We start from the raw sequence: 27500 nt of genomic DNA, 5'->3' as shown, positions 1-27500 counted from the left end.
TCTCCTCCTCCCCTCCTCCTCCTCTCTCTCCTCCTCCTCTCTCTGCTGCCTCCTGCTGGTGCTATGTGCACAGTGTTGTTTGTTTGTGTCACTGTTTTGGGTTCAAACTGAACAGCTGAATAAAACATGATGTGTTGCAACCTCACTCACGCCTTGGCGCATTATTCTCATTCTGGGCCCTAACCCCTAACCCTGAATAAAACATGATGTGTTGCAACCTCACTCACGCCTTGGCGCATTATTCTCATTCTGGGCCCTAACCCCTAACCCTGAATTTAAACATTCTCCTTATGAATCTAGCAGTGTGGCGCAAACCCTAACTCTAAATATAAATATTCTCACAAACACACACACACACACACAGGCTAGGGGGAACAACAGGTGTGTGTTTCATATCATGACATCATGAAATGGAGGCGTTTAGTAAAAGAAAAAAACATATTTCCTACAAACCCATGCGTCACTTTAATATGCTGGAGAATCAGATCAAATCCACAATTAAAGCGATGGTTCGGAGTAATTTCACCCTAGGGTCCTTTGCACCATGACCCCGAGCCAAACACCCTCCCAGAACCTTTTTTCCCTTGGTCAAACCCTGGTAGAGTAGCGCTGTCAGAAACTCATGACGTTCTGCAGTCGTGATGGACCCAACTTTTATCTCGTAAATTACCCCACTAATAATGCCCTGAATGGTACGAAACTTCTGCAGTAGTACAACTATGACCTTTAGTCCAATAATGAGGCATTAGAAAGTTTGTAAGTGCACCAGGAGTTTATTTAAATAAGACTTGCCTGATTATCTGCTACTATACTGCGGCCTCGACGTTTCTTCCGTGATTTGGGAAAATCCCGTAAAAGTCCTGGCAGGAAGCATGCATAAGGATGTAGATCCAGGAATGCACTAATATTTTGTTTGTAGTCCAGTTTGCAACAATTATTAGTTAACACTAAGTTGTAAACACTTCGGAAAAAAATATTTAAAACTGGATATACCAAAAAACGTTGATGTAATCGCTTCCTGCAAGGACAGATTTGAAATCAGACAGGTATCTCTGGAAACAGACGTCTCTGATTTGAAATCAGACAGGTGTCTCTGGAAACAGGCGTCTCTGATTTGAAATCAGACAGGTGTCTCTGGAAACAGGCGTCTCTGATTTGAAATCAGACAGGTGTCTCTGATTGCTGGCAATGCTGCCCATAGACAGTACCCTCCAGAATCATTGGCACCTCTGCTAAAGTTGACTAAAAACAGGTTTAAAAAATGATCTGTTGGTGATTTATTGTAACCTCACAATGAAAAAATTAGGAAAAATTCAACCTTTTATTTATTTTGAGAAAAAGGAAAATCTCATAAAGAAATAAATATTAGCTGCTTGTAATACCTTCTTAAGCCTCCCTTTGCCAATAAAACAGCTTGTAATATTCTCCTATGACACCTGCCCATAGACAGTAAGGTGCTGCCCCCACCAGTATAGTGGCCACATTGACGTATGGCATCTAAAAGAACTCGACGGACAATGCGGTAACCAGGTTTCTAATATCTACTGTATATGCTGATGTCATGTGTCATAGCAATGCGGTAACTAGGTTGTTAATATCAATATGCTGATGTGTCATAGCAATGCGGTAACTAGGTTGTCATAGCAATGCGGTAACTAGGTTGCTAATATCTATATGCTGATGTGTCATAGCAATGCGGTAACTAGGTTGTCATAGCAATGCGGTAACTAGGTTGTCATAGCAATGAACATGCACTAATGATGTCAGGGCTAAAAAGGAGCCTCTGATTGGACAGTCTGCAGAGGAGGTGGCATGGGCTCATGTGATTGGGCGATCAACAGAGATGACTAAGGCGGCGGAGTTTCTGCCCTTCTCCCTCTGGCCTGGGCTAAGGAGGGGGCGGAGCCTGCCCGTGAAGCGCTGGCCAGTGAATGAGTAGAGGTGGGACATGCTCGTGACATCATAGAAGCTGACCACGCCCCTTGGGTAGTCCACGAACACGCCCACCATCTGAAGCCCCGCCCCGGCGGCGAGGGGGACGGGATTGGTTTCCTTGGCCACAAGCCCCGCCCCTCGTCTCAGAGCCACCGTCCAGTAGCCTGTCTCCGGCGTGGCCTTGACCTTTCCCTTCCGGGTCACCGCTTCGCTAGCCACGCCCACGTCCCAGCTGCTCTTGCTGCCGACCGCGACCTGGAAGTAGAAGCGCTGGGCAAAGGCTTCGCTGCCCAGCACGCAAGCCGCCCGGTCGAAACGCCCTGCCCCCACGTCCTGCAGCTTCTGACGACGCTGCCCACAGCACACCTGCCTCCGGTCTTCTGACAGCTGCAGGAACGCGTTCGCCGAGTCCACGTCCAGCGTCACGTCCACTAGGGGGCATGAGAACATGAGAACATGAGAACACAAACCACACCATGGAACATGAATACAAACCACACCATGGAACATGACTACAAACCACACCATGGAACATGAATACAAACTACACCAGCACCATGGAACATGAATACAAACTACACCAGCACCATGGAACATGAATACAAACTACACCAGCACCATGGAACATGAATACACCAGCACCATGGAACATGAATACAAACTACACCAGCACCATGGAACATGATTACACCAGCACCATGGAACATGAATACAAACTACACCAGCATCATGGCCCAGACCAGGGCTACATGCAGGTACTCTATGAAAAGTCAGTCCTCAGGGAGGCACTGAAAATTGTAGAAGACCCCACACACATCCTGTACGAGGAGTTTGCCCTCCTACCCTCAGGTAGACGCTTTAGAGTACTAAACTGCAGATTAAATAAATACAAAAACTCCTTTATTCCAACTGCTATAAAGATGCTCAATGATAGGTAGCTGGCTACCTACAGTGGGCAGTGCTTCGACTTGGCCAGCTTCACTCGCGGTCCGCGCGTGGGATCACGCGGTATCACGCGACTTTAATTTGTATTTTCCAGTGTGCAGCTCTGACTGAGTTGTCTTTTGTTGTAATTGTGGTTGTGTGGGGCTGTATGTGTGACTGTTGTTTTTTAATTGCCTATGTATGAGCTGTGTATGTCTGTGATGCAGTGGTCGTGAAGCCCAAGACAAACTTCCTCTTGGGGACAATAAAGTATACTTTACTTTACTTTACTAATACTACAAACCACACCGTAGAACATGATTTCAAACTACACCAGCACCACAGAACATGATTACAAACCACAACAGCACCATGGAACATGAATACAAACTACACCAGCACCATGGAACATGAATACACCAGCACCATGGAACATGAATACACCAGCACCATGGAACATGAATACAAACTACACCAGCACCATGGAACATGATTACACCAGCACCATGGAACATGAATACAAACTACACCAGCACCATGGAACATGAATACACCAGCACCATGGAACATGATTACACCAGCACCATGGAACATGAATACACCAGCACCATGTGTCACTCCCCGATGTGAGTCGCTACCCGATGTGAGTCACGCATGCTCAGATTGATAGGTTTTACGGCATAACGCCAAGGGATCCGACTGAAATCTATAAAATAATTCACTTTTCTGTTTCAAAAACGTTTTAGCTATCTAAGATTGTTTGATTGCTAACGTTAGCAAACGCCATTCAAGTGACAGCCTTTGTTGTGCTTGATTGCTTACTTACTTGCCAGCAGTTAACAAACTTCGTTATGTAGGTCAATTTTTATTGATATTACAGAAGTCTCTCGCTAGCAGGCTACTTCAGCCTCTAATCTAGAACTGACATTAGAGATCATGCCGTGAAAATGTGATGCCTTACGCTAAATAATACATTACTGCTGTGTAGGCTAATGTCATTATTCTGTGGCTAACAGCACAGGTAGTCGCAAAGTAGCAAAGTGATGCATGCGCGACTCACATCCGGTAGCGACTCACATCAGGGAGTGACACCATGGAACATGAATACAAACTACACCAGCACCATGGAACATGAATACAAACTACACCAGCACCATGGAACATGAATACACCAGCACCATGGAACATGAATACAAACTACACCAGCACCATGGAACATGAATACACCAGCACCATGGAACATGAATACACCAGCACCATGGAACATGAATACAAACCACACCAAATTTGGTTTGTATGATTTTTTTGTTGAATAACAGATGTTTTGCAATTACTTGGTTTAAATTGTGTTTTGAATGTTTTTTGCGTGTGTGCTTATTGCACTTTGGTGCGTACCAGCCAGAAGTGACGTAACAGGCCTCATGGTATATGGTGCTGGGACGTCACAGGCTGTCACGCATGGTGTGTGTGTGTGTGTGTGTGTGTGATGCCACATTACCTGCATACTGCTGGACTTTGCTGAGCTCTGTGGAAACACACAAAAGAAAACACAACAGGGTTATTACACACACACACACACACAAAAGGTAGAGACAGGCAGGTGAGCAGACCAGCTGTGGTGCATACTGCAGTGTGTCTATGTGCTCCGGCACACACACACACACACACACACACACACACACGCCCCCACGCCCCCTGCCCCCAGCTCATGGTTAACCAGCTGAAGGTTTTCACATGATATCTGATGGCTTTACTGAGGGGCAGATCTGGGTAAGTTACCCCAGAGGAAGTGATACACCTAATAAAAGAAAGTTAGCCCAGAGGAAGTGGGGCAGATCTGGGTAAGTTAACAGGTCAGCATGCAGGAGTGCTATTGGGAGAGCAGCGGGTTAGCACAGGTAGCGTTAGCAGGTCAGCATGCAGGAGCGCTATTGGGAGAGCAGCGGGTTAGCACGGGTAGCGTTAGCAGGTCAGCAGGAGTGCTATTGGGAGAGCAGGGGGTTAGCACGGGTAGCGTTAGCAGGTCAGCAGGAGTGCTATTGGGAGAGCAGGGGGTTAGCACAGGTAGCGTTAGCAGGTCAGCATGGGGGAGCGCTATTAGGGTTGCCACATGCACTGGATTTCCTGGGATTGTTCTCTTTTTTGAGTGACTGTCCCAATAATTAATAATATTTCCCGGGACACAAATTGTCCCAGTTTTTGGTGAAAATTAACTTCTGATTATAATTTCTGCTAGTTTCAAACTTAGACTTAGACTTCTTTAATGTCCATAAAACTTACATAAAATGGAAAATTGTCTTTGACAGTGGCATAAAGACATACAAGAAGCACACACACACACACACATCACAGACAACACTATGCACAATAAATAGATAAACATAATATATAGGTAAAAACTATGAAATCAGTCCAGTTTGCTCCAGAGAAGAGTTAAAAGATATAAATAATAATGAGTAAAATACATAATGTGCCATATACATTTATCTGACTATGGGCAGTTCTTTGTTAAGGATGGTCACGGCTGATGGAATGAATGACCGCTTGTAACCATTCTTCCTTGCCATTGGGACTGCAAGTCTCCGTCCTGATGGCAGCAGCTGGAAAGCACAGTGGAGGGGATGAGTTGGATCTTGATAAACCTGTAATGCCTTTTTTAATAAAATCTGTGAATACAGGTGTGAGAGTTGATGTTGTTTATGTCCAATGATCTTTCCACCCTGGTTGACTATTTGTGCCAGTGTGTTCTTTTGTTTGACATGCCCATACCATGACACAATGTTGAACGTCAGCACACTCTCGGTCAGTGATTTGTAGACCATGGTCATTGTGCGCTGGCTGCTGTTGAGGCTCCTGAGTTTCCTCAGAAGGGCCAGGCACTGTCTCCCTTTTTTGAATATGTAGTCCACATGGTTTTGAAATTGTAACTGGTGATCTATTATTGTTCCGAGATATTTGAATTGAGTGACCAGCTCCACTTCCTGACCCTTCATGCTGATTGGCTTGAAGGTGGGCACAGAGTCTTTGCTACCTCCTCTTCTGCTGCTTCCTAGCCACATCTCCTTGGTCTTGGCGATGTTGAGATCTAGGAAGCTGCTGTCGAACCATGAAGTCAGGGTGTTGATGTATTGCAGGTAGGGAGAGCTGTTTGAGTCCCGAAGGCAGGCAATTAAGGCCATGTCATCTGCATACTTAATGAGGGAGAGGGCACTGCTGTTGCACTGTATTTCGTTTGTGTATATGGAGAAAAGCAAAGGGGATAATACACCTGTATTCAGGACAAGAGAGTCAGAGAGGCAGTTCTTAATACAGACTCGCTGGGGTCGGTCTCTCAAAAATTCCCTGATGAGGAGGACCAGGCCACCACTGACTTCCAGGTCACGAAGGCGTCCTAGGAGGAGGTGAGGCTGAACGTGTTGAAGGCTGAGGAGAAATCCATGCATCCAAGAATGCGAGCATGAGTGTTGGGTTTGTCCAGATGACTGTGGATGCTGTTCAGGAGGGTGAGTGTGGCGTCCTCCACCCCTCTGTTGGTTTGGTAGGCAAATTGCCTGGGGTCCAGTGATCCTGCTACCTGGTGGGTCAGTTCATTGCGTATGAGGCGCTCCATACATTTGCTGAGGATGGGTGTAAGAGCAATGGGTCTGAAGTCATTATTCATTTCAGCGTGGGAGGTTTTTGGTACAGGTATGATGGTCGCTGTCTTCCAGGCCTGGGGGTAAAAGTTGGAGTTCAGGAACAGCTGGAACACTTTGGTGATAGTTGGTCCCAGTTGGGCTGCACATTCCTTTAATACCCACCCTTTGAGCCCGTCTGGACCAGGGGCTTTGTGAGGGTTAACCCTTTGCAGTATGGAGATCACTTTATCCTCCTGAATAATCATTGGGTCAGAGGTCAGTCCAGAGCAGACAGCGTCACACTCACTTTGAAAATCATATTTGTCAAATCTGGAGTAGAATATGTTCAGACTATTTGCTAGTTGGACAGGGTCGTCACAATGAGAGGTCTGTCTCTTCTCCGTACCCATCATTTTGTTTAGCCCTCTCCATGCATCTCTAGCATTACCAGTCTTCAGTTTCTCCTCAACCTTGTCCTTATAGTCCAATTGGGCTTTTTTGATTAGCCGTCTAACTTCCTTGGTCATCTCCTTTGTTTTTTGCAAGTCACCCTGTATGAAGGCTCTTTTCTTCAGATTTAGATGATGTTTGAGTTCCTTACTGACCCACGGTTTATTATTTGGATAGATTTTAATTTATTTAGTTCCAATTACTGAATCCACACAGAAGTTAATGTAATTTTGGTGTCATTTAATAATTCATGATTGCTCTGACAGTCCTGGTCTCTTAAAAACAGATCCCATTCCGTTGCCTCAAAACAGCCCCTCAGCATGTCCACCAAGCTGTCTGTCCGGGCCTCACAGTGAAATACAGTAGGTTTAGCCCTCTTCAGTGATTGACGGTACTTTGGAAGGAGGTGAATGACGTTGTGATCTGACAGCCCCAGAGGTGGGCGGGACCGGGAAGCGTAGGCACCTTCCACATTCCCATAACATAAATCTAGAGTTCTGTTCAGTCTTGTCGTGCATGTAACATATTGTTCCAAATTTGGTAGGTGTGCAGAGACATCACATCTGTTAAAGTCTCCCAGAAGGAAGACAGGGTCATCAACTGAGTGACGCAGCGCCTTGTTATAACTAGCAGCAATGCTGTCTGCAGCGAGTTTGAAGTCTGGACCCGGCACATATCAGTGTTGCGCGGTCTGCCCGAAATTAAGCGGTCGCCCGCGGATGACCGCGGTCACCCGCGGTTATGAGTCATAAACAAAATATTTTAATGATATTCGGGTCATTTGCGGGCGGGTCAGTTAAAATCAATTTAATATATATTTTCTACAAATAAGCCTACTTAAAATATCACGAGAAGGCTAGCATCAATACAGTAAAGGATCAATACAGTAAAGTCAACAGTAGCAACAAGCAAGACGCGAGTTAAAATAATAAAGACACCCCTTCAGGAAAAGCGATATAGGCTATGGGAAATATTGGGAAAAGTTGTTAAAGAAGATGACAGTAGTACAAGTTATGGTCTAGGCCTACTTCTTGTGAAGCCATTTAAAAGTATGACAGCCAAAACGGGCAGCCTGCAGGAATAAATGTTATGGCACAGACTACACAGCCATATCTACCGGTATGTATAGGTTCGCGCATGCATAAAAGTTACCTTAGTTCGTTGTGTTTGTGACTTTAAACAGTGGACGTAGTAAAGCTTTGTGCTTCATTCAGCATTATAAACCAGTTCTTGCGCTAACGTTTTGACCAGCAATGTATCTTGCCTACCTTGCCTCACCATTTCTGTTTTCGAAAGAAAGATGTATGTCCATGGCCTTCAAATCTTATCCTGTTCTAATCCTTGGTGGTTGCGTGCGTGCTTGCGCTCTTATTCTCATTCTCTCTCCTGCGCAAACATTATGTCCTGCATGCCTACCGCGTGTAGTTCTACTGCATAAAGTTTCGCAAATAAATTCGTTTGTTTTACAGAAATGGCCTACTGTAACACTGCATGCAGGCTATAACCAAAAGCACACATTTTGTAAATAAGCGGGTCGTTTACAATGTCCCAGATTATTGTTAGGGTCCAGATAAGTGTTGCGATCTTGATCAACATACTGTCAAGCATGATTTTCTCGTATTATAACCTGTCGTAGGTTTACAAACTTACAAAGTAGACAAACACAGACAAACACACCACTGCCGAGGGTCAGCACTCACGCATGCGCCCCCCGTACTGTACAGTCAGACGGTTTTGTTCTTGGCAGTGTTTATCGTACATCAAATCTTGTGTAGCCTACGTACACAGACATAAAAGGTATGCTTTTTGGTGATTGTCAGCGAAAATAGAGTTTACATTATTGCCTAGCAACTGCCGCACAACCACAGAGCCAGACCCCACTTTGTAGTTACACGCGCCTGTCCTAGTTGCTCTGTAGGCTAATATAACAGCAGCAGCAATGAAAGGAGTCCAAAGCGAGTGCGTGTGTCTGCGTCAACGAGTGCATCAGGGCAAATATATAGGTAAGAAACTATAGGAAATGTTTCAGCAGGTAGGAGTGCTGTTGGGAGAGCAGTGGATTAGCACGGGTAGCGTTAGTAGGTTAGCAGGTAGGAGGAGGTTGGGAGAGCAGTGGATTAGCACGGGTAGCGTTAGCAGGTTAGCAGGTAGGAACGCTGTTGGGAGAGCAGTGGACTAGCACAGGTAGCGTTAGCAGGTAGGAGTGCTGTTGGGAGAGCAGTGGATTAGCACGGGTAGCGTTAGCAGGTTACCAGGTAGGAGCGCTGTTGTGAGAGTAGTGGATTAGCATGGGTAGCGTTAGCAGGTAGGATCGCTGTTGTGAGAGCATTGGATTAGCATGGGTAGCGTTAGCAGGTAGGAGCGCTGTTTTTGGAGAGCAGTGGATTAGCATGGGTAGCGTTAGCAGGTTAGCAGGTAGGAGTGCTGTTGGGAGAGCAGTGGATTAGCACGGGTAGCGTTAGCAGGTTAGCAGGTAGGAGTGCTGTTGGGAGAGCAGTGGATTAGCACGGGTAGCGTTAGCAGGTTAGCAGGTAGGAACGCTGTTGGGAGAGCAGTGGATTAGCACGGGTAGCGTTAGCAGGTTAGCAGGTAGGAGTGCTGTTGGGAGAGCAGTGGATTAGCACGGGTAGCGTTGGCAGGTTAGCAGGTAGGAGGAGGTTGGGAGAGCAGCAGGGGGATGTAGATCCTGTACATACCTGTAAACTGCTGCACCCTCTTCAGCTCTGTGAAATCCAGGAGGACAAATCAGTTAATCACCCAAACATACAATATACAATGCAGCACTATAACATACATTGGGGTAATATCAGCTACTTACCCAAACAATAGACCGGTTTCAGGTCCCTAACAGCGCATAGAAAACAAGCTGGCTGAACTTGATATAAGATGAAGAATAAAAACATATTGCCAAAATATATCCGAGTCTGGATTGTTTTCATCTAGAGGTGTAGCGGATTTACCTATGAAAAAGCAACGGATTTTACGGAAGGTAGGCTAAACATGTGGCCAGTCACTGTAAAGTTAGGTTAGGCTTAAGCTAATGTTGACGTTAGAACTAGGGCTTCGACTGCACAAACAATTAGTTTAGATTTAGTGAGAACATTACCTACTCAAAGGGTACATAATGACAGGGGTAGACAATCATTTCCCCCTGAGGTCAGAGGATAATTACTTTGATAAAGTAGCCTATGCTGGCCACACATTGAACGATTGACTGAAATAACGTTACAATGCACAAAATGCATTGTGCTGGATGTTAACTGACAGGACAGGAGCCTATGACGGATTAGCTATAAGCTAGGCTACCTTATAGTAGGCCTATGCAATAACGTTACTTGCAAGCCCATGTCTTCTTTCTTAAAACAAACAACTCAAATGGAGTGTCAACTTTAACTTTAGGCTACCCTGCATATTGTCATTTGCGTGAAATGTAGGCTAACGTTAGCCTCCGTTCTCATGGATCGATCATAAGTCTCTCATTAAAATGATATGCTGAGGAATATGATAAAAACACTTTGTTAACGTCACTACCCTATGTTATTTAGCCTACAGTACATGACTTGAGTTTTTCCTCTTGAGCATGAAGATAACATTTGTGGCATAACTTCGTAGCTTCATAATGCATGCTTCGTATCCAAATGAGTACCTAGGCCTGCCTAATGTTACTTTATTGGCGTTTTAAACATTTTTAGCCTTGAACCAGTGACGGACTGGGATTAAAAAACGGCCCTGGCATTTTCACCAACCAGCGGCCCACATGGGGACGCACATGCATGCGCGTGCAAGTGCCCGCAACACACAGATATAACTTCACATGCACGGACATAACACGTTTGTAGCCCCATTGGTGATGAACTCTAACTTTAATATGCATAAAGACTGAACCAAGAACATGGATATATCAATGCACAACTCCAAAAATATGAAATATGAAAATGAAAAAAGAATAGCCTGGAATAGGCTACATGGATTTCTATGCAACGTCACGAAATCATGCGTGCGCAAGAGGCAGAAAGCACCATACACGGGTTTCCCGTTTACCAACAAAACTAGATGCGCGCTCAGCCGAGAGGCAGAAGACGCTTGGTGGCCATCCACAACGTTATAAACTTAACCTAAATAGTCGGCTGCTGTAAGCTACAATCTGATTTTTTTGTATACCCCTGTTGTCTCAATGATAATAACATCTCATTTCAGACTATAGTTAAGTTTGACGTTCATTTGGATTATTAATATAACATCGTATTTTGTCATTTTTGGCGAAGACATGCATTCCGTTAGGGATATTGAACATATTTAACATTCTCTAGCCATCGTGATTTCGAATTGGTGCAGTTTTCAGCACAAAAACTCATTTTATTATTTTGCTCTTTTGCATTGATCTATGCTGTTCTGTGGTGCTTTCTGCCTCTTGGTTGCGCACGCATGTTTTCGTGACGTTCCATAGAAATCCATGTATAGAACAGCATAGAATAGTGCTCTCCATGAAAATAACAAAATGAGTTTTTGTGCTGAAAACTGCACCAATTCGAAATCACGATGGTTAGAGAATGTTCAATATCCATAAAGGAATGCATGTCTTCGCCAAAAATGACAAAATACCATGTTAATGCAAATGATCGAACGGCAAACTCTGAAATATAGCCTGAAATGAGATGTTATTATCATTGAGACAACAGGGGACCAGGGGTATATAAAAAATTCCGATTGTAGCTTACAGCAGCCGACTATTTAAGTCAAGTTTATAACACTGTGGCACCAAGCGTCTTCTGCCCCACGGCTGCGCGCGAATGTAGGCCTAGTTTTGTTGGTAAACGGGAAACCCATCAGAGCAGCCGCTCCACAAACGTGTCTTAATTAACGTCATGCAGAACAAGGTGCGAAGGAGCTTGCTCATCAGCATCCATTATAGGACCTCTTTCTCTGTCGCCATCAGCATAAAGATGAATTTAGGAGTGGAAAAACTCCGTTTGTATGCCACTTGAGTACATGACAGTGTTAGTAGGAATTCATTTGCTAACCATATATAGTTGTAGGCACAGGTAAAGAGGTTTAACTGCTGGAGAATGAAATAGCAACAGATTGCACAATTCTTTCAGGTAGCACATTTCTTGCTCACCAGGTTTATTTCTGTATCTTCCTATATCTCCGCGGCATCATCAAAGTCCGACGCTTTGACTGTATACTCGTTTAGAGGAGACTTTTTCAGGCTGTCCCAGTGCGTGGCGAGATATGTCAATTCCGACTGTAGATTTTCAACCGTAGCACCTTCACTGAATTTAAGCAGACATTCTCTTATGTTTCGAAGTGCATTTGGGGGCAGTTTATTAGCTTTTATAAGGGGAAAATTCCGAGGATCAAGGCATGCTAGATCGGCAATTCCCCGTGCTGAAGGAAGTAGACGCATTCGGTTTTGAAATTCCCAGAAGTCATTGCTTCATGTAACCTAACTTTTGTAAACCAATAATAAAATAAAAGATACAGGCAGCATATTTATTGTATTCCAATTTCAAACAATGCACTTTTAAATAATTTGATTGAATAAGGTTACAAAAGAATGTAGACTGATGTAAATATTGAGGGTCACCATGACTATAGTGTAGAGACTCATGTCTGGTATAAATACTGATCAGGTTCCTACCATGGAGGAAAAGGGAGTTAGAGATAAATGGCTTATTCGAAGCCATGTAACACTATTGATGCTTGATAGTGGGCCGAGAGATATTGTAAAACCGTCTTTACGATAAATGGGCCGCGCAAACCCGACAAGCATGCCGCTCCGTGATTGGCCGGCCCACTAGGGGCCGCGGCCCTTCTGGCATCTGCCCAAATGCCAGACCGTCCAGTCCGTCACTGCCTTGAACGGACATATCACAAAAAAATGAAATGTCTCCTGTACCACACAGGGGAATTTCCGTCTGCTTTTCTCTGCCAAAAGTTAACCATTTTCAACCTCCTTGCGTCTTTCTTTCAATGTATTGCTATACGGCTCTGGGTTTGCTTGTCCTCCGAGTTTGTCCTTAACGACCTCTGTGGCATTATTTGACAATCAGTGTGTTTTCAATATTGTAGCCTATAGCTCGCCACGCTGTTGCCCAGAATGCTCATGCCATCTGCCGGCCCTGGCTACATACAGCACTGGGCACCGGGCACTGCAACATAGAGCACTATAGCAGATTATATTCTACAAGACCAAGCTACATACAGGGCGGCGGAAGGCAATCCTGGGAAGTAGGGGCAGTAGGGGCACTGGGCAGTAGGGGCACTGGGCAGTAGGGGCAGTAGGGGCACTGGGCAGTAGGGGACCTGAGCAGTAGGGGCAGTAGGGGCAGTAAGGGCACTGGGCAGTAGGGGCAGTAGGGGCACTGGGCAGTAGGGGTAGAAGGGGCACGGGGCAGTAGGGGTAGTAGGGGCACTGGACAGTAGGGACAGTAGGGGCACTGGGCAGTAGGGGCACTGGGCAGTAGGGGCACTGGGCAGTAGGGGCAGTAGGCAGTAGGGGCACTGGGCAGTAGGGGCAGTAGGGGCACTGGGCAGTAGGGGCACTGGGCAGTAAGGGCAGTAGGGGCACTGGGCAATAGGGGCAGTAGGGGCACTGGGCAGTAGGGGCAGCAGGGGCAGTAGGGGCAGTAGGGGCACTGGGCAGTAGGGGCACTGGGCAGTAGGGGCAGTAGGGGCACTGGGCAGTAGGGGCACTGGGCAGTAGGGGCAGTAGGCAGTAGGGGCACTGGGCAGTAGGGGCAGTAGGGACACTGGGCAGTAGGGGCAGTAGGGGCACTGGGCAGTAGGGGCAGTAGGGGCACTGGGCAGTAGGGGTAGTAGGGGCACTGGGCAGTAGGGCACTGGGCAGTAGGGGCACTGGGCAGTAGGGGCACTGGGCAGTAGGGGCACTGGGCAGTAGGGCTCTGTGGGCTCTGGGACTGAGGTTATACGTGTCGTATCCACGTAAGTCGTGCATGTACAATATTCGACATATGAAAGTCACTTTGGACAACAGTGTCTGATAAATGAATAAATGCAAATCTTTGTGTGTGTGAGACTCACGCGTCTCGTGCAGGTCATCCATCTCCTGAGTGATAAGTCCCTCCAGCCTGGACACAAGTGGACGCAGCGAATTGACGTCCTGATAGGACCACACACTCACCAGAGACCAAGACCTGCAGGGAGGCAACACACACATGGACGCATACACCTGCACACACACACACACACACACACACACACACACAACACAACGAGAGAGACATTAAACACACACACACACACATGTGTGTGTGTGTGTGTGTAGTAGTGTGTGTGCGTAGTAGTGGGTCTTTGCCTACTGATTTAAGGTGCGTAACAACGGAGGAGCAGATGGAGGTGGTCGTGTGTGTGTCGGCTCTGCAGGGTGTGTGTTTGTGTGTGTGTGTGTGTGTGGGTACCTGCAGCAGGTGGAGATGGTCGTGTGTGTGTGTGTGTGTGTGTTTATGGCCGTGTGTGTGAGTGTGTGTGTGTGTGTGTTCCTGCAGCAGGTGGAGATGGTCGTGTGTGTGTGTGTGTGTGTGTGTGTTTGTGTGTGTGTGTGGGGGTACCTGCAGCAGGTGGAGATGGTCGTGTGTGTGTGTGAGCTCCTCCAGTTGTGTGTGTCGGCTCTGCAGGGTGTGTATCTCCCGCTCCAGCTGAGCGGTCAGGGCGTTGGCCTGCGTCTCCACCGCCTGCTGCCGAGCCTCCAGCGCCCCCTGCAGGTTACCACGGCTACGCTCCAGTGCCAGCACCAGCACAGAGAACAGCTCCGAGATGGAGGCCGCCTCCGCCTCCGCCGACACCTACACACACACACACGCACACACACACACGCACACACACACACGCACACACACACACACGCACACACACACACGCACGCACACACACACACACACGCACACACACGCGCGCGCGCACACACGCACACACACACACACACACACACGAACGCACACACACACGCACACACACACGCACACACACACACACACATATTAACCATTTATTTATGTCCACAGGGAGCAGCAGGTCTTCATAATATAACTCAATAAGCAGAATACTCAGTTCTTATGGGAGTGTGTTTCTGTGTGTGTGTTGTATGTACGTAAGTGTGTGTATGTGTGTGTGTGTGTGTGTATGTGCGTGAGTGTGTGCATGTGTGTGTGTATGTGCGTAAGTGTGTGTATGTGTTTGTGTATGTGCATGAGTGTGTGTGTGTGTGTGTGTTTTTGTGTGTGTGTGTATGTGCGTGAGTGTGTGAGTGTGTGTGTGTATGTGCATGAGTGTGTGTGTGTGTGTGTGTAGTTACTCGGCTAAGCTCCACGGATTGTTTGATCTCTGAGATCTTCTCCTGTCTCTCCTGGATCATGCTCTTCAGATCCACCTGTGTCTGGTTCAGCAGGCTCTGTGGACACACACACACACACACACACACACACAGAAAGCTGTTGTCTGTCGTCGCCATAGAGACCATCATCCCTGACCCCACTTCACTATTCATTCAGCATGATGAATCGGTATGATGATCAGCTCCTCTAATGCAGGGTAAGACTACGTTTTGACAAGCATACAAATTCACCTTGTTCTTGACCCATCTGAAATGACTTCTCTACTTTTGCTGCCTCCATCCTTTCTGTATTTGTTGTGTAAAAAAACGTTGTATATGATGGCACTGAAGTCTTAAGTATAGTGAATTGGCTAACAGTGTTAGTTGGTAACCAAATAGCCTACACATTGCGCTACACGCTGCGTAGGCTACGTGCATTCTCTCCTGCTGATTTGCGTTCAGTAGCCAAGTGCGTAATATTGCAAAAGTTGAAAAAATAAATGTGTTTATTGTAGCCTACAGAAAATAAATAGCCTATCTACTGTCAGTTAATTGCCTACAGTGCAGTGAAGAGTTTGGAGAGTAAAGTTATAGGGCAACTTGAAGTTTTATGAAAATAATTTACGAACCAGAACATAAAGACCAAGCTTCTATTTCTTGCAGCTGTTAAAACACCTGCTAGATAGTTTAAATACCCACCAACATTCGTTTTTGCAGTACAGATTATTTCTAAAAGTTATTTGTCTACTACTGGCTGATTTATCAAACGAGTGCTTTCTCGTTTGTCCTCCGCAAACTACAGGTGTTTCGGTAGAGAGCCATTGAATAAGCGATGCCAAGCAATTTCTGCAACACTTTTTGTGATATTCAGCAATGTAAGTTACCTCATTTAATGTAAGTTCCTTCGGACAATAGGCCTACGTTCTACTCTACGTGCAGTTGTCCTCCATCTCAGTTGCATCAGTTTTCTAATTTTGAAGGTTCTAAAACATTATTATGCTTCACTGAATCCTTCTCGTTTTCTTTCATTTGTCCAGCTAACTTTTCCATTGAACCTAGCCATTTATGATGGATTACACACTCGACATTCTGAAATGTCCTGCACGATCAAGGCCAAATTAAGTTATCACGCAGCCACTGTGTCAGCAGCATCAGTGCTGACGGTGACGGTGCGTTTCTGATGTCAGATTATTATGTAGGCTAGCCTACTAGACTGTTCTCACGTTGCAGCGCTTAATATGAAGTAGCATTAATCAATATGAGGGGCAGATGGGGATAAATGTTGTCCCCCCCGACGATAAAAATAATTTAGCAGAGGTAGGGATAGGAAAACCAGAGGGGGGGAAATCCTCACCATCCCCCCCTACAAATCGCACCCTGTGTGTATGTAATAATGATAATAACAATATGTTCTCATACTATTCAAATAATAATATCCATAATGTGTCAAATATTCATGTATCCTATGTTTCATACAGCTGGGGTCAAACTGACCCCAAGGAACATCAATGTACAAAATATTTGTATAGGACATTGAAAACATATTATTGTACAAATTTCATGCTAACTCTGTTGTACCCTTCAATTGTAGAAAAGTCATGAAACATGAAGCAAAAAAAAAAGTGAACCATATATTTTATGATGTTAAACTTTGCTTGGGGTCAAATTGACCCCAAGGATAACAGGAGGGTTAAAGTCACTGATCTATAAAGAACACTTTATAGATCATTGGTTAAAGTATATGGTGAAAAGGGACATGATTTGTTTTTAATTTACATGATTTAGAAATGTTTCTACCCGTGTAGAAAGAAACCTGAAGTCAAACAACCACTGTAAGGTGGGTGACTGGATTGTGACTCTTACTTTACAAACTGCTCTAGGCCGGAAAGTTAAAACTTCCGGGTATTTTTTGTGCTTCCGGTAAGGTCAAGAACCCTCCACAAGCAAAGATGAACGCGCCACCAGCATTCGAATCATTTTTGTTGTACGATGGAGAAAAGAAGTAAGTGAAAGGAAGGTCAACGCAATCACTATAGACGGGTCTTATAGGGTAAAGATAGGAAACATATAATCGAGCGGTTTCTGGTCGGTAAATTATCTATTGCCAGACGTTTTTGTCTGTTGGCTAGCGAAGTTAGCATAGTGTGCTCCTGCATCTAAATGTTGTTGTATAATTTGTGATATTTCTGTCAAACGTTATATTAAATAGCATAATCAACTATTCATACTTGCACAGCGGATTAAGACTTAAATCGCAAGTTATCAGCAGAATGTACAAATCTACTGTTTGTAAACAGCTAGTAAAATGTGTCGAATGTAGCCCCCTCCCGTCTCTGCACCATAGCGCTACACATGACGTCACTGTTATTTTTGCTTGTGTCGGGTAGGATTACGATCGTGAAGGACACCAAGGTCCCGAACGCGTGTCTGTTCACCCTCAACAAAGAGGACCACACGCTGGGCAACATCATCCGACAGTAAGACATCCAAACAACACCTGTGTCCTCTCTCTCTCACACACACACACAGACACACTCAAACTGACATCCCAACAACACCTGCGTCCTCTCTCTCACACACACACACACTCAAACTGACATCCCAACATCCCAACATCTGCGTCCTTTCTCTCTCTCTCTCACACACACACACACACACACACACACACACACTCAAACTGACATCCCAACAATACCTGCGTCCCCTCTCTCTCTCTCTCTCTCTCTCTCTCTCTCTCTCACACACACACACACACACACACACACACACACACACACACACTCTCAAACTGACATCCCAACAATACCTGCGTTACAGACATCTGCGCTAAACGGTACTGCTGCCTGAAAGCTCGTAGGCTACTGAGAAGAAAATGCTATCCGCGTCTTGCATGGAGACTGTACTAGAATTCATGACAACCTCAACCTTGCATACTTAGTATTTGGCATTCATACTTAACATTCATACACTTATCATTCATACACTTATCATTCATACTTACCACAAGCTACTTATCCCAGTAACACTTGTGCATCAGTGTTAGTGTGTGTGCATCAGCATTGTTGCTGGAGACGAGTTTAATCATTCAGATGCTGGGTAGAGTTTGTTGTGTCTAGTGATGACGATGAGAGACCTGTGGGTTCTACTGAGGGGTGAACTCTGTGTGGGTTCTACTGAGGGTTCTACTGAGCGGTGAACTCTGTGTGGGTTCTACTGAGGGGTGAACTATGAGTGGGTTCTACTGAGGGGTGAACTATGTGTGGGTTCTACTGAGCGGTGAACTCTGTGTGGGTTTTACTGAGGGGTGAACTATGTGTGGGTTCTACTGAGCGGTGAACTCTGTGTGGGTTCTACTGAGGGGTGAACTATGTGTGGGTTCTACTGAGCGGTGAACTCTGTGTGGGTTCTCCTGATGACTAATGGAGCTGTTCTCTCTCTCAGACAGCTGTTAAAGGACCCGCAGGTTCTATTTGCGGGTTACAAGGTTCCGCACCCTCTAGAACACAAGATCGTGATCCGGGTCCAGACCACTCCAGATTACAGCCCCCAGGAGGCGTTCACCAACGCCATCACTGACCTCATCAGCGAGCTCTCCCTACTGGAGGAGAGGTTTAAGGTACACACACTCTCACTCTCACACACACACTCTCACACACACACACAAACACACACTCAGTCCCCTAGTTTCCCAAGTCGCACCTCTTGCTGAATTGGAATGTGTTCTCTGTTTCAGGTGGCCATTCGTGAGAAGCAGGAGGGGATTGAGTAAAACATTCACACACTCGCTCTCTCTCATGCACACACACACACACACACACACACCGACATAGACGAGGTTCTTGAGCCAACCCTCCCCTCCAGCGCAACTCCCGCCATCCCTGTGTGTGTGTGTGTGTGTGTGTGTGTGTGTGTGTGTGTGTGTGTGTGTGTGTGTGTGTGTGTGTGTGTGTGTGTGTGGCTACAGGAACCAGGTTTCTAAAACCACCATCATGCACGGAATGGAAAATAATGTATTTTTCAACACCTGTAAATATGCTATATACCCAAGTTTGTTTTTTATATAATAAATAGATAAATAAAGACACTTTGTTTGTTTGTTTGTTTGTTGGGGGCGGCAGACACTGTTGAGCCCTCTGGAGGCGTCATGGGCCTAATTCAATGCAGCACACACACACACACACACACACACACACACACACACACACACATACACAAGGGAGGAAGGTGCTCGCTTGCCAACCCCAGTGGAAAGCTCTCCGAGGCTGTCCTGTTGCTGATGTCTGTGAATGCTTACGGCTCAGAGGGCTAATGGAGCTTTGGCAGTTGCTGCTCCACGGATATCAGATCTGCTCCCTCCATTTCTGCCTTCATATCTACAAACCCACCTTTACTCCCTGCACACACACACACACACACACACACACACACACACACACAGAGAGAGGCCCATGATGTCAGGGTAGCACCCACCTTTACTCCCTGCACACACACACACACACACACACAGAGAGAGGCCCATGATGTCAGGGTAGCACCCATCTTTACTCCCTGCACACACACACACACACACACACACACACACACACACACACACACAGAGAGGCCCATGATGTCAGGGTAGCACCCATCTTTACTCCCTGCACACACACACACACACACACACACACAGACAGAGAGAGGCCCATGATGTCAGGGTAGCACCCACCTTTACTCCCTGCACAAACACACACACACACACACACACACACATCTTTACTCCCTGGCCTTCCTCGTTCTCCAACCCTGGACTCCTGCTCCTGCTCTGTATGTCTGGGTTGTGTGCCCTGATATTGAAGGTTTCCTCTTATTCATGTTTTATAGAATTATTGACTATTGGTCCAATGAGTTTTTCTGTATTATATTTATACCAGTCAACAGTTTCCTCATCTGTGCTTATAGCATTATAACATATAGGGTTATGTTGGCAAAAGACACAGTATATATTCTATAGGGTTAAGGAGGTGAAAGGTATAGTGTATAATACCATTATGAGGATGATGTATATATTCTATAGGGCTGAGGAGGTGGAAGGTATACTGTATTATATCATTATAAGGATGATGTTATTATGATGATGACATGGGGTTCTGACCTTCCTGTCTTTGGCCTCTCCACACCCACATACACACAACACACACACACACATTGTATTGCACGCACAGCAAGATCGTGCAATGCATGAATTGGTGACCGGATTGAAGCAGCAATGTAATCTACATACACACACACACTATACACACTACACACATACATACACACACAAACATACATACACACACACACACTATACACACACATACACACTATACACACACACACACACAGGTCTCTGACCTTCCTGTCTTTGGCCTCTCCTCCACACCCACATACACACAACACACACACACTATACACACACACTACACACACACACAGAGGTCTCTGACCTTCCTGTCCTTGCCCTCCTCCTCCAGGGGAACCGTGCTGTGGTTCTTGTGTTCTCCCTCGGTGCAGAACTGGCACACACACGTGTGGTCGTCCCTGCAGAACAGCTCCAGCGGCCGCCGGTGCTTCTGGCACACGCGCCCCTCCAGGTCCTGCAATGCATTATGGGAAGGTATCACACAGGAACATTTCAGAAACATCAATGGCAGTAGGTTTCATACCATTCACATAGACGTTCGACACACAGACACACGCCGTAGACGTTCGAAAAACAGACACACGTGTAGAAGTTCGCAAAGTTCTGTTAGGTGGAATGTGTCAATGTAGCTGCCATACACGTAGACGTTCCACACACACGTACACACAGACACACACACACACACACATAGACGTTCGCTAAGTTCTATTACATACACGTAGACTTTCGCTAAGTTCTATTAGATACACGTAGACTTTAGCTAAGTTCTGTTAGATACACGTAGACATTCGCTAAGTTCTCTTAGATGTAGACGTTCGCTAAGTTCTATTAGGTGGAATGCGTCGATGTAGCTGCCATAATGGTACGACTAACTCTTATGGGCAAGTGAATGGAGTGTAATGATTAGCTGCAAAAATGTTGTGCTATAAAGCCTTAAACACTTTAAACATTACTCAAGCGATGGCCATGGATGCTATTTTAGATTTGAAGGTAGATAAATTGCATAAAAAATGTATTATTCAACACTATTTACGTGGAGGAAAATAAAAAAATGTTTTGAGAATTGATGAAAAAACACTCATATACATTACAATGTGGTTTTTTCCTGTCATAGAGTTCAACAGTCACTGCCCACTCCGATTCCAGAAGTAAGAATCCAATTCAGCTGTTCAACGCTCATTTCAGCAGTTCAACAGTCACTGCCCACTCCGATTCCAGAAGTAAGAATCCAATTCAGCTGTTCAACGCTCATTTCAGCAGTTCAACAGTCACTGCCCACTCCGATTCCAGAAGTAAGAATCCAATTCAGCTGTTCAACGCTCATTTCAGCAGTTCAACAGTCACTGCCCACTCCGATTCCAGAAGTAAGAATCCAATTCAGCTGTTCAACGCTCATTTCAGCAGTTCAACAGTCACTGCCCACTCCGATTCCAGAAATAAGAATCCAAGCTGTTCAACGCTCATTTCAGCAGTTCAACAGTCACTGCCCACTCCGATTCCAGAAGTAAGAATCCAAGCTGTTCAACGCTCATTTCAGCAGTTCAACAGTCACTGCCCACTCCGATTCCAGAAATAAGAATCCAATTTCTCATTTTCTCCATTAAGAATTTGATTATAAGCCATAAAATCATAACTGTCCAAGATAGACTTTGTGATGGCCAGCTATGTGATGATGAAGCGATTGTGATACTAGTTTATATGACATCAACCTTGTGGTTTCACGGAAAAGCACCTCACTACCAGAAATCCTTAAGAGTAAAAGTCTTTGATTGGTAGAGATCATCGTTGCCATGGTAATGTGTATGGCTCCCGCCTCAACACACATTGGTAGATGGATGGCGAGGCAGCGAGAAGCGATATGTGGAGTGAGGAGTGATATGAGGAGTGATATGAGGAGTGATATGAGATATGAGGAGTGAGGAGTGATATGAGGAGTGATATGAGGAGTGATATGAGGAGTGAGGAGTGATATGAGGAGTGATATGAGGAGTGATATGAGATATGAGGAGTGATATGAGGAGCGATATGAGGAGCAATATGAGGAGTAATATGAGGAGTAATATGAGGAGTGAGGAGTGATATGAGATATGAGGAGTGAGGAGCGATATGAGGAGTGAGGAGTGAGGAGTGATATGAGGAGTGAGGAGTGATATGAGGAGTGATATGAGGAGTGAGGAGTGATATGAGATATGAGGAGTGATATGAGGAGTGAGGAGTGATATGAGGAGTGAGGAGTGATATGAGGAGTGATATGAGGAGTGATATGAGGAGTGATATGAGGAGTGATATGAGATATGAGGAGCAATATGAGGAGTGAGGAGTGATATGAGATATGAGGAGTGATATGAGGAGTGATATGAGGAGTGATATGAGGAGTGAGGAGTGATATGAGGAGTGATATGAGGAGTGATATGAGGAGTGATATGAGGAGTGAGGAGTGATATGAGGAGTGATGAGTCATATGAGGAGTGATATGAGGAGTGATATGAGGAGTGATATGAGATATGATGAGTGATATGAGATATGAGGAGTGATATGAGGAGTGATATGAGGAGTGATATGAGGAGTGAGGAGTGATATGAGGAGTGATGAGTGATATGAGGAGTGAGGAGTGATATGAGATATGAGGAGCAATATGAGGAGCGATATGAGGAGTGATATGAGGAGTGATATGAGGAGTGATATGAGATATGAGGAGTGATATGAGGAGTGATATGAGGAGTACGTTGCAACCGGCCAACAGCAGCAGCATAAATAACCGGCGCACACATATAAGGGTGACCCGTGGTGTGGTGACCCCTGACCCCTGACCTGTAGCGGCTCACTGAGCACGTGCCTCTGCAGCGCCGGCGCCCTCTGGTGGAGCTCCAGGTGCAGCGCGCAGAACGACGTGCCGCAGTCCAGGCAGGACTTGAGGGCGCGGAGACGGCTGCCCCTGGGGGTCAAAGGTCATCAGTGAACACACACACACTTTAGAGGTTCAAAGCCCCAACTGAGTGCAATAACTGTTTGATACTAAATCAATGTACTGTATATTCTCCAATGATCATATACTAGTGACCAACACGCACACACACACACACATACTCTATACTACAGACATTACAGGGCACCACCCACCAGACACACAACACAAGCACACACACACCCCTCTAGGGTACAGACATTACAGGACATCACTGACACACACACACACACCCCTCTAGGGTACAGACATTACAGGGCATCACTGACACACACACACACCCCTCTAGGGTACAGACATTACAGGGCATCACTGACACACACACACACACACACACACCCCTCTAGGATACAGACATTACAGGGCATCACTGACACACACACACACACACACACACACACCCCTCTAGGGTACAGACATTACAGGGCATCACTGACACACATACACACACACACACACCACACACCACACACACACACACCCCTCTCCGCTGCACACGTCGCAGGGCACGTCTCCTAGCTGTGCAGGCGTTAGGTCGTGTCACACACACACACACACACACACACACACACACACACACACACACACCCCTCTAGGGTACAGACATTACAGGGCATCACTGACACACACACACACCCCTCTCCGCTGCACATGTCGCACGGCACGTCTCCTGGCTGTGCGGGCGTGAGGTCGTGTCCACTGTCCCTCTGCGTGCGGACAAGCTCGGCCACCTCGCGCAGCGTGGTGTTGACGCGTAGCGCCGGGCGGCGGAAGAAGGTCTCCTTGCAGAGTGGACACTGGCACACCACCGTGCTGTCCCAGGAGCGCTTGATGCAGCCGCTGCAGAAGTTGTGACCGCACGGCGTGCTGACCGGCTCCGACAGCACGTCCAGACAGATCGGGCACTGGAACTGGTCTGCGGACAGCGCGCTGCCAGAGGTTGCCATGGCTACAAACAACAACAACAACACAAAGAACAATTTACATTTCAATTTAGTCATTTAGCTGCTTACGCTTATACACATATATACATATAAGACAGTGTCACTGGGACATGATATTGATGAGTATAGTAGAGTAGAGGCAGTATTAACAGATGAGTATTAACAGATGAGTATAGTAGAGTAGAGCAGGATTAACAGATGAGTATTAACAGATGAGTATTAGAGTAGAGGATATTAACAGATGAGTATAGTAGAGGCAGTATTAACAGATTAGTATTAGAGTAGAGGATATTAGCAGATGAGTATTGGAGTAGAGGCAGTATTAACAGATTAGTATTAGAGTAGAGGATATTAGCAGATGAGTATTGGAGTAGAGGCAGTATTAACAGATGAGTATAGCAGAGTAGAGGCAGTATTAACAGATATAAATAACAGTATGTCAAACACATGAATCAGAGATGTAATTATTTTAAACCACTGCCCTTCAGACAGTGTGTGTGTGTGTGTGTGTGTGTGTGTGTGTGTGTGTGTGTGTGTGTGTGTGTGTGTGTGTGTGTGTGTGTGAGAGTGCAAGAGTGTGGGTGAGGAGACAGGTGTGTGTGGACCAGCGCAGTCTGTCTGATCCTGGCTTGAAGGTCTTTGCACTCTGTGACACTCTACACACACGCGCACGTACACGCACGCACACACACACACACACACACACACACAGCTGCTTAGAGTCGACTAAAACGGAACCCCTTATTCATGTCTGACTCAGTACAAGTAAACCAGTAAAGCCAGAATAAACAGTGTATACCACACGCTTAAACAGAGAGAGAGAGAGAGAGAGAGTATAACGCGCTTAAACAGAGAGAGAGAGAGAGAGAGAGTATAACGCACGCTTAAACAGAGAGAGAGAGAGAGAGAGAGTATAACGCACGCTTAAACAGAGAGAGAGAGAGAGAGTATAACACACGCTTAAACAGAGAGAGAGAGAGAGTATAACACACGCTTAAACAGAGAGAGTATAACACACGCTTAAACAGAGAGAGAGAGAGAGAGAGAGAGTATAACACACGCTTAAACAGAGAGAGAGAGAGAGAGAGACCGCACGCTTAAACAGAGAGAGAGAGAGAGAGAGTATAACACACGCTTAAACAGAGAGAGAGAGAGAGAGAGACCGCACGCTTAAACAGAGAGAGAGAGAGAGAGAGTATAACACACGCTTAAACAGAGAGAGAGAGAGAGAGAGTATAACACACGCTTAAACAGAGAGTGTATACCGTACGCATAATGTATACTGCACTCATAAGTCATATGTCTGTTTGTGTTTGTGTGTGTGTGTGTGTGTGTGGTAATGTGACTCCTGTTGGACCACTTGAGTTCAGCAGCAGATGGAAGCATACACAGCTGAGTAAGCCCCCCCAACACACACACACATACACACACACACACACACACACACACACACACACACACACAGAGCACAAATGTGTGTGCACGCGCGTGTGCTTTCTATTTCTGCTCATGTCAGTGTGTATGCCAGCAATTACAACTGTGTGTGTGTGTGTGTGTGTGTGTCAGTACTGTACTTTGTGGTGTGTGTCCACTGAGTGAAAGATGTGTGTGTGTGAACATGTATGTGTCCACAACTACTGAGTGTAAAGTGTGTGTGTGTGTGTGTGTGTGAGAGAGAGAAAATAGTGTTTGTCAGTGTGTATGTGTGCACGTCTTTATGTGCATTTGTGTTTTTTTTAAATTTGTGTGTTGTGTTAGTTGTAAAATGTGTGTTTGTTTGTATGTATGTGTGTGTTTGTAAACTGTACGTGTGTAAAATGTGTGTGCGTGTGTGTTTTACCTATAGTTCCTGCTTGGGTCCCAGTTTCAGAAAGCGATGGACAAAATCGGGCAAGGTGTGTGTTCTTCTTGTCAAAGGAGGTGTGTGTGTGTGTGTGTGTGTGTGTGGGCGGTTCCTGTGCTGGGGCAAACATTTTCCTTTGAATGGGTGTCAGGTCTAAGCCCCGCCCCCTCCTAAACTGCTCTAAAAGTGACACCAGCTGCTGTGACACGCCCCCCAGGCGTAAGCCACACGCCTTTCACATTTAAAGACACACACACACATACATATAATACACTCCTCCCATTGTCCTCTATGAACTGCCATGTCCTCTCATTCACACATACACACACGAACACACACACATATGTGAACACACAAAAACATAAACAAGTTCACATTTTTGTTATGTTTTTATTCACTGTTATTACTTCAGGCATTGTTAAAGTAAAAGTAGAACGTTGTTTGTAAACAGCAGGTTTGGCACTCATGTCGTGTGATTGACAGGCGTGATGACAAGAGGGGCGGAGTTTCCCCCGCCATCGTTGTTGTAGGGGCTGAAGAAGGGGTGGAGCCTGTCGGTGAAGGTGAGGTGGGCGAAGGCGTAGAGCAGCGCGGCGTTCTCCACGTCGTAGAACTCCACTCGGCCGCCATCGTAGTCCAGGAACACACCCAGCGTCCGCAGCTCTCCGCACGGGGTCAGGCGCTGGGGGGTGTGGTCAGCAGCCCAGTACTCTGGCCCCGCCCCCGCCCCCGCCCTCAGCACCAGCGTCCACACGCCCTCCTCCGGAGACACACACACCTCGCCCTTACGCTGCAGCACCTCACTGGCCACGCCCACTCCCCAGCCCGTCTTACCGCCCACGCGCACCTGCACACACACACACACACACACACACACACACACACTTACTGTATTAACACACACACTTACTGTATTAACACAACACACACACACATATTAACACACACACACACACACACATACATATTAACACACACACACACACACACACACACACACTTACTGTATTAACACACACACTTACTGTATTAACACACACACATATACATATTAACACAACACACACACACATATTAACACACACACACACACACACACATACATATTAACACACACACACACACATATTAACACACACACACACACACACACACACATACATATTAACACACACACACACACACACATATTAACAAGCAAACACACACACCTGGAAGTAGTGTCTTCCTGAGGCGAAGCGCTGTGTGGCCAGTACGCAGGCACAGCTGTCGAAGCGCAGGGGGCTCGGGGGGACCTTCTGGGGCTTGTCTCCGCACCGCACCTTATTA

The 27500-nt window shown here is 46.0% G+C and overlaps 3 protein-coding genes across 4 annotated transcripts in view; 1 reads left to right on the top strand and 2 right to left on the bottom strand.

Annotated features, from left to right (window-relative positions):
- Positions 1 to 1818: 1818 nt before the first annotated feature.
- On the bottom strand, positions 1819 to 24331 carry LOC143139485 (uncharacterized). Its single transcript, XM_076300071.1, has 11 exons — positions 24021 to 24331; positions 23231 to 23354; positions 20724 to 20873; positions 15241 to 15336; positions 14498 to 14731; positions 13971 to 14118; positions 13128 to 13846; positions 6434 to 6571; positions 5846 to 6080; positions 4358 to 4384; positions 1819 to 2366 (listed from the first exon to the last, which is right to left on the bottom strand). Exons 1-11 carry the CDS (start codon positions 24329 to 24331, stop codon positions 1819 to 1821), a joined length of 2730 nt encoding a protein of 909 aa, XP_076156186.1.
- On the top strand, positions 17170 to 19342 carry LOC143139603 (DNA-directed RNA polymerase II subunit RPB11-a). 2 transcript variants are annotated; one of them, XM_076300180.1, is made up of 4 exons: positions 17170 to 17260; positions 17646 to 17735; positions 18700 to 18874; positions 18992 to 19342. In XM_076300180.1, the coding sequence occupies exons 1-4, from the start codon at positions 17208 to 17210 to the stop codon at positions 19025 to 19027; spliced, it is 354 nt and encodes a 117-aa protein (XP_076156295.1). In that variant the 5' UTR covers positions 17170 to 17207; the 3' UTR covers positions 19028 to 19342. The 2 variants fall into 2 exon arrangements, with proteins under 2 accessions (XP_076156295.1, XP_076156296.1); XM_076300181.1 differs by lacking the exon at positions 17646 to 17735.
- Positions 24332 to 26588: 2257 nt separating the features above from the next.
- LOC143139601 (E3 ubiquitin-protein ligase TRIM21-like) overlaps positions 26589 to 27500 on the bottom strand; it is a 17852-nt gene continuing 16940 nt past the window's right edge. Inside the window, exons 9-10 of the mRNA XM_076300177.1 lie at positions 27383 to 27493; positions 26589 to 27018 (exon numbers count right to left, since the gene is read on the bottom strand). Coding sequence (XP_076156292.1) covers positions 26635 to 27018; positions 27383 to 27493 — 495 coding nt within the window. The 3' untranslated portion in view covers positions 26589 to 26634. The remainder of the gene's footprint in view (positions 27019 to 27382; positions 27494 to 27500) is intronic.

The sequence above is a fragment of the Alosa pseudoharengus genome, unplaced genomic scaffold (genome assembly GCF_046254945.1).
Source record: "Alosa pseudoharengus isolate Yale_2024_CS ecotype anadromous, Long Island Sound unplaced genomic scaffold, YU_APseudo_1.1 YU_APseudo_1.1_scf_22, whole genome shotgun sequence".
NCBI lineage: Eukaryota > Metazoa > Chordata > Actinopteri > Clupeiformes > Clupeidae > Alosa > Alosa pseudoharengus.
The sequence above is the reverse complement of the archived record's forward strand: the minus strand, read 5'-3'. Positions and strand labels throughout refer to the sequence as shown.

Bases quoted from the DNA above. Each gene is read 5' to 3' on its own strand.
- LOC143139603 (XM_076300180.1), top strand. From the start codon at position 17,208: ATGAACGCGCCACCAGCATTCGAATCATTTTTGTTGTACGATGGAGAA. The intron at 17,261-17,645 runs GTAAGTGAAAGG...TGTGTCGGGTAG, and splicing joins TTGTACGATGGAGAAAAGAA to GATTACGATCGTGAAGGACA. The intron at 17,736-18,699 runs GTAAGACATCCA...TCTCTCTCTCAG, and splicing joins CTGGGCAACATCATCCGACA to ACAGCTGTTAAAGGACCCGC.
- LOC143139485 (XM_076300071.1), bottom strand. From the start codon at position 24,331: ATGGCAACCTCTGGCAGCGCGCTGTCCGCAGACCAGTTCCAGTGCCCG. The intron at 14,732-15,240 runs GTAACTACACAC...GTGTGTGTGTAG, and splicing joins AATCCGTGGAGCTTAGCCGA to GTGTCGGCGGAGGCGGAGGC. The intron at 6,081-6,433 runs GTAGCAGGATCA...AACGAAATACAG, and splicing joins GCAATGAACTGACCCACCAG to TGCAACAGCAGTGCCCTCTC.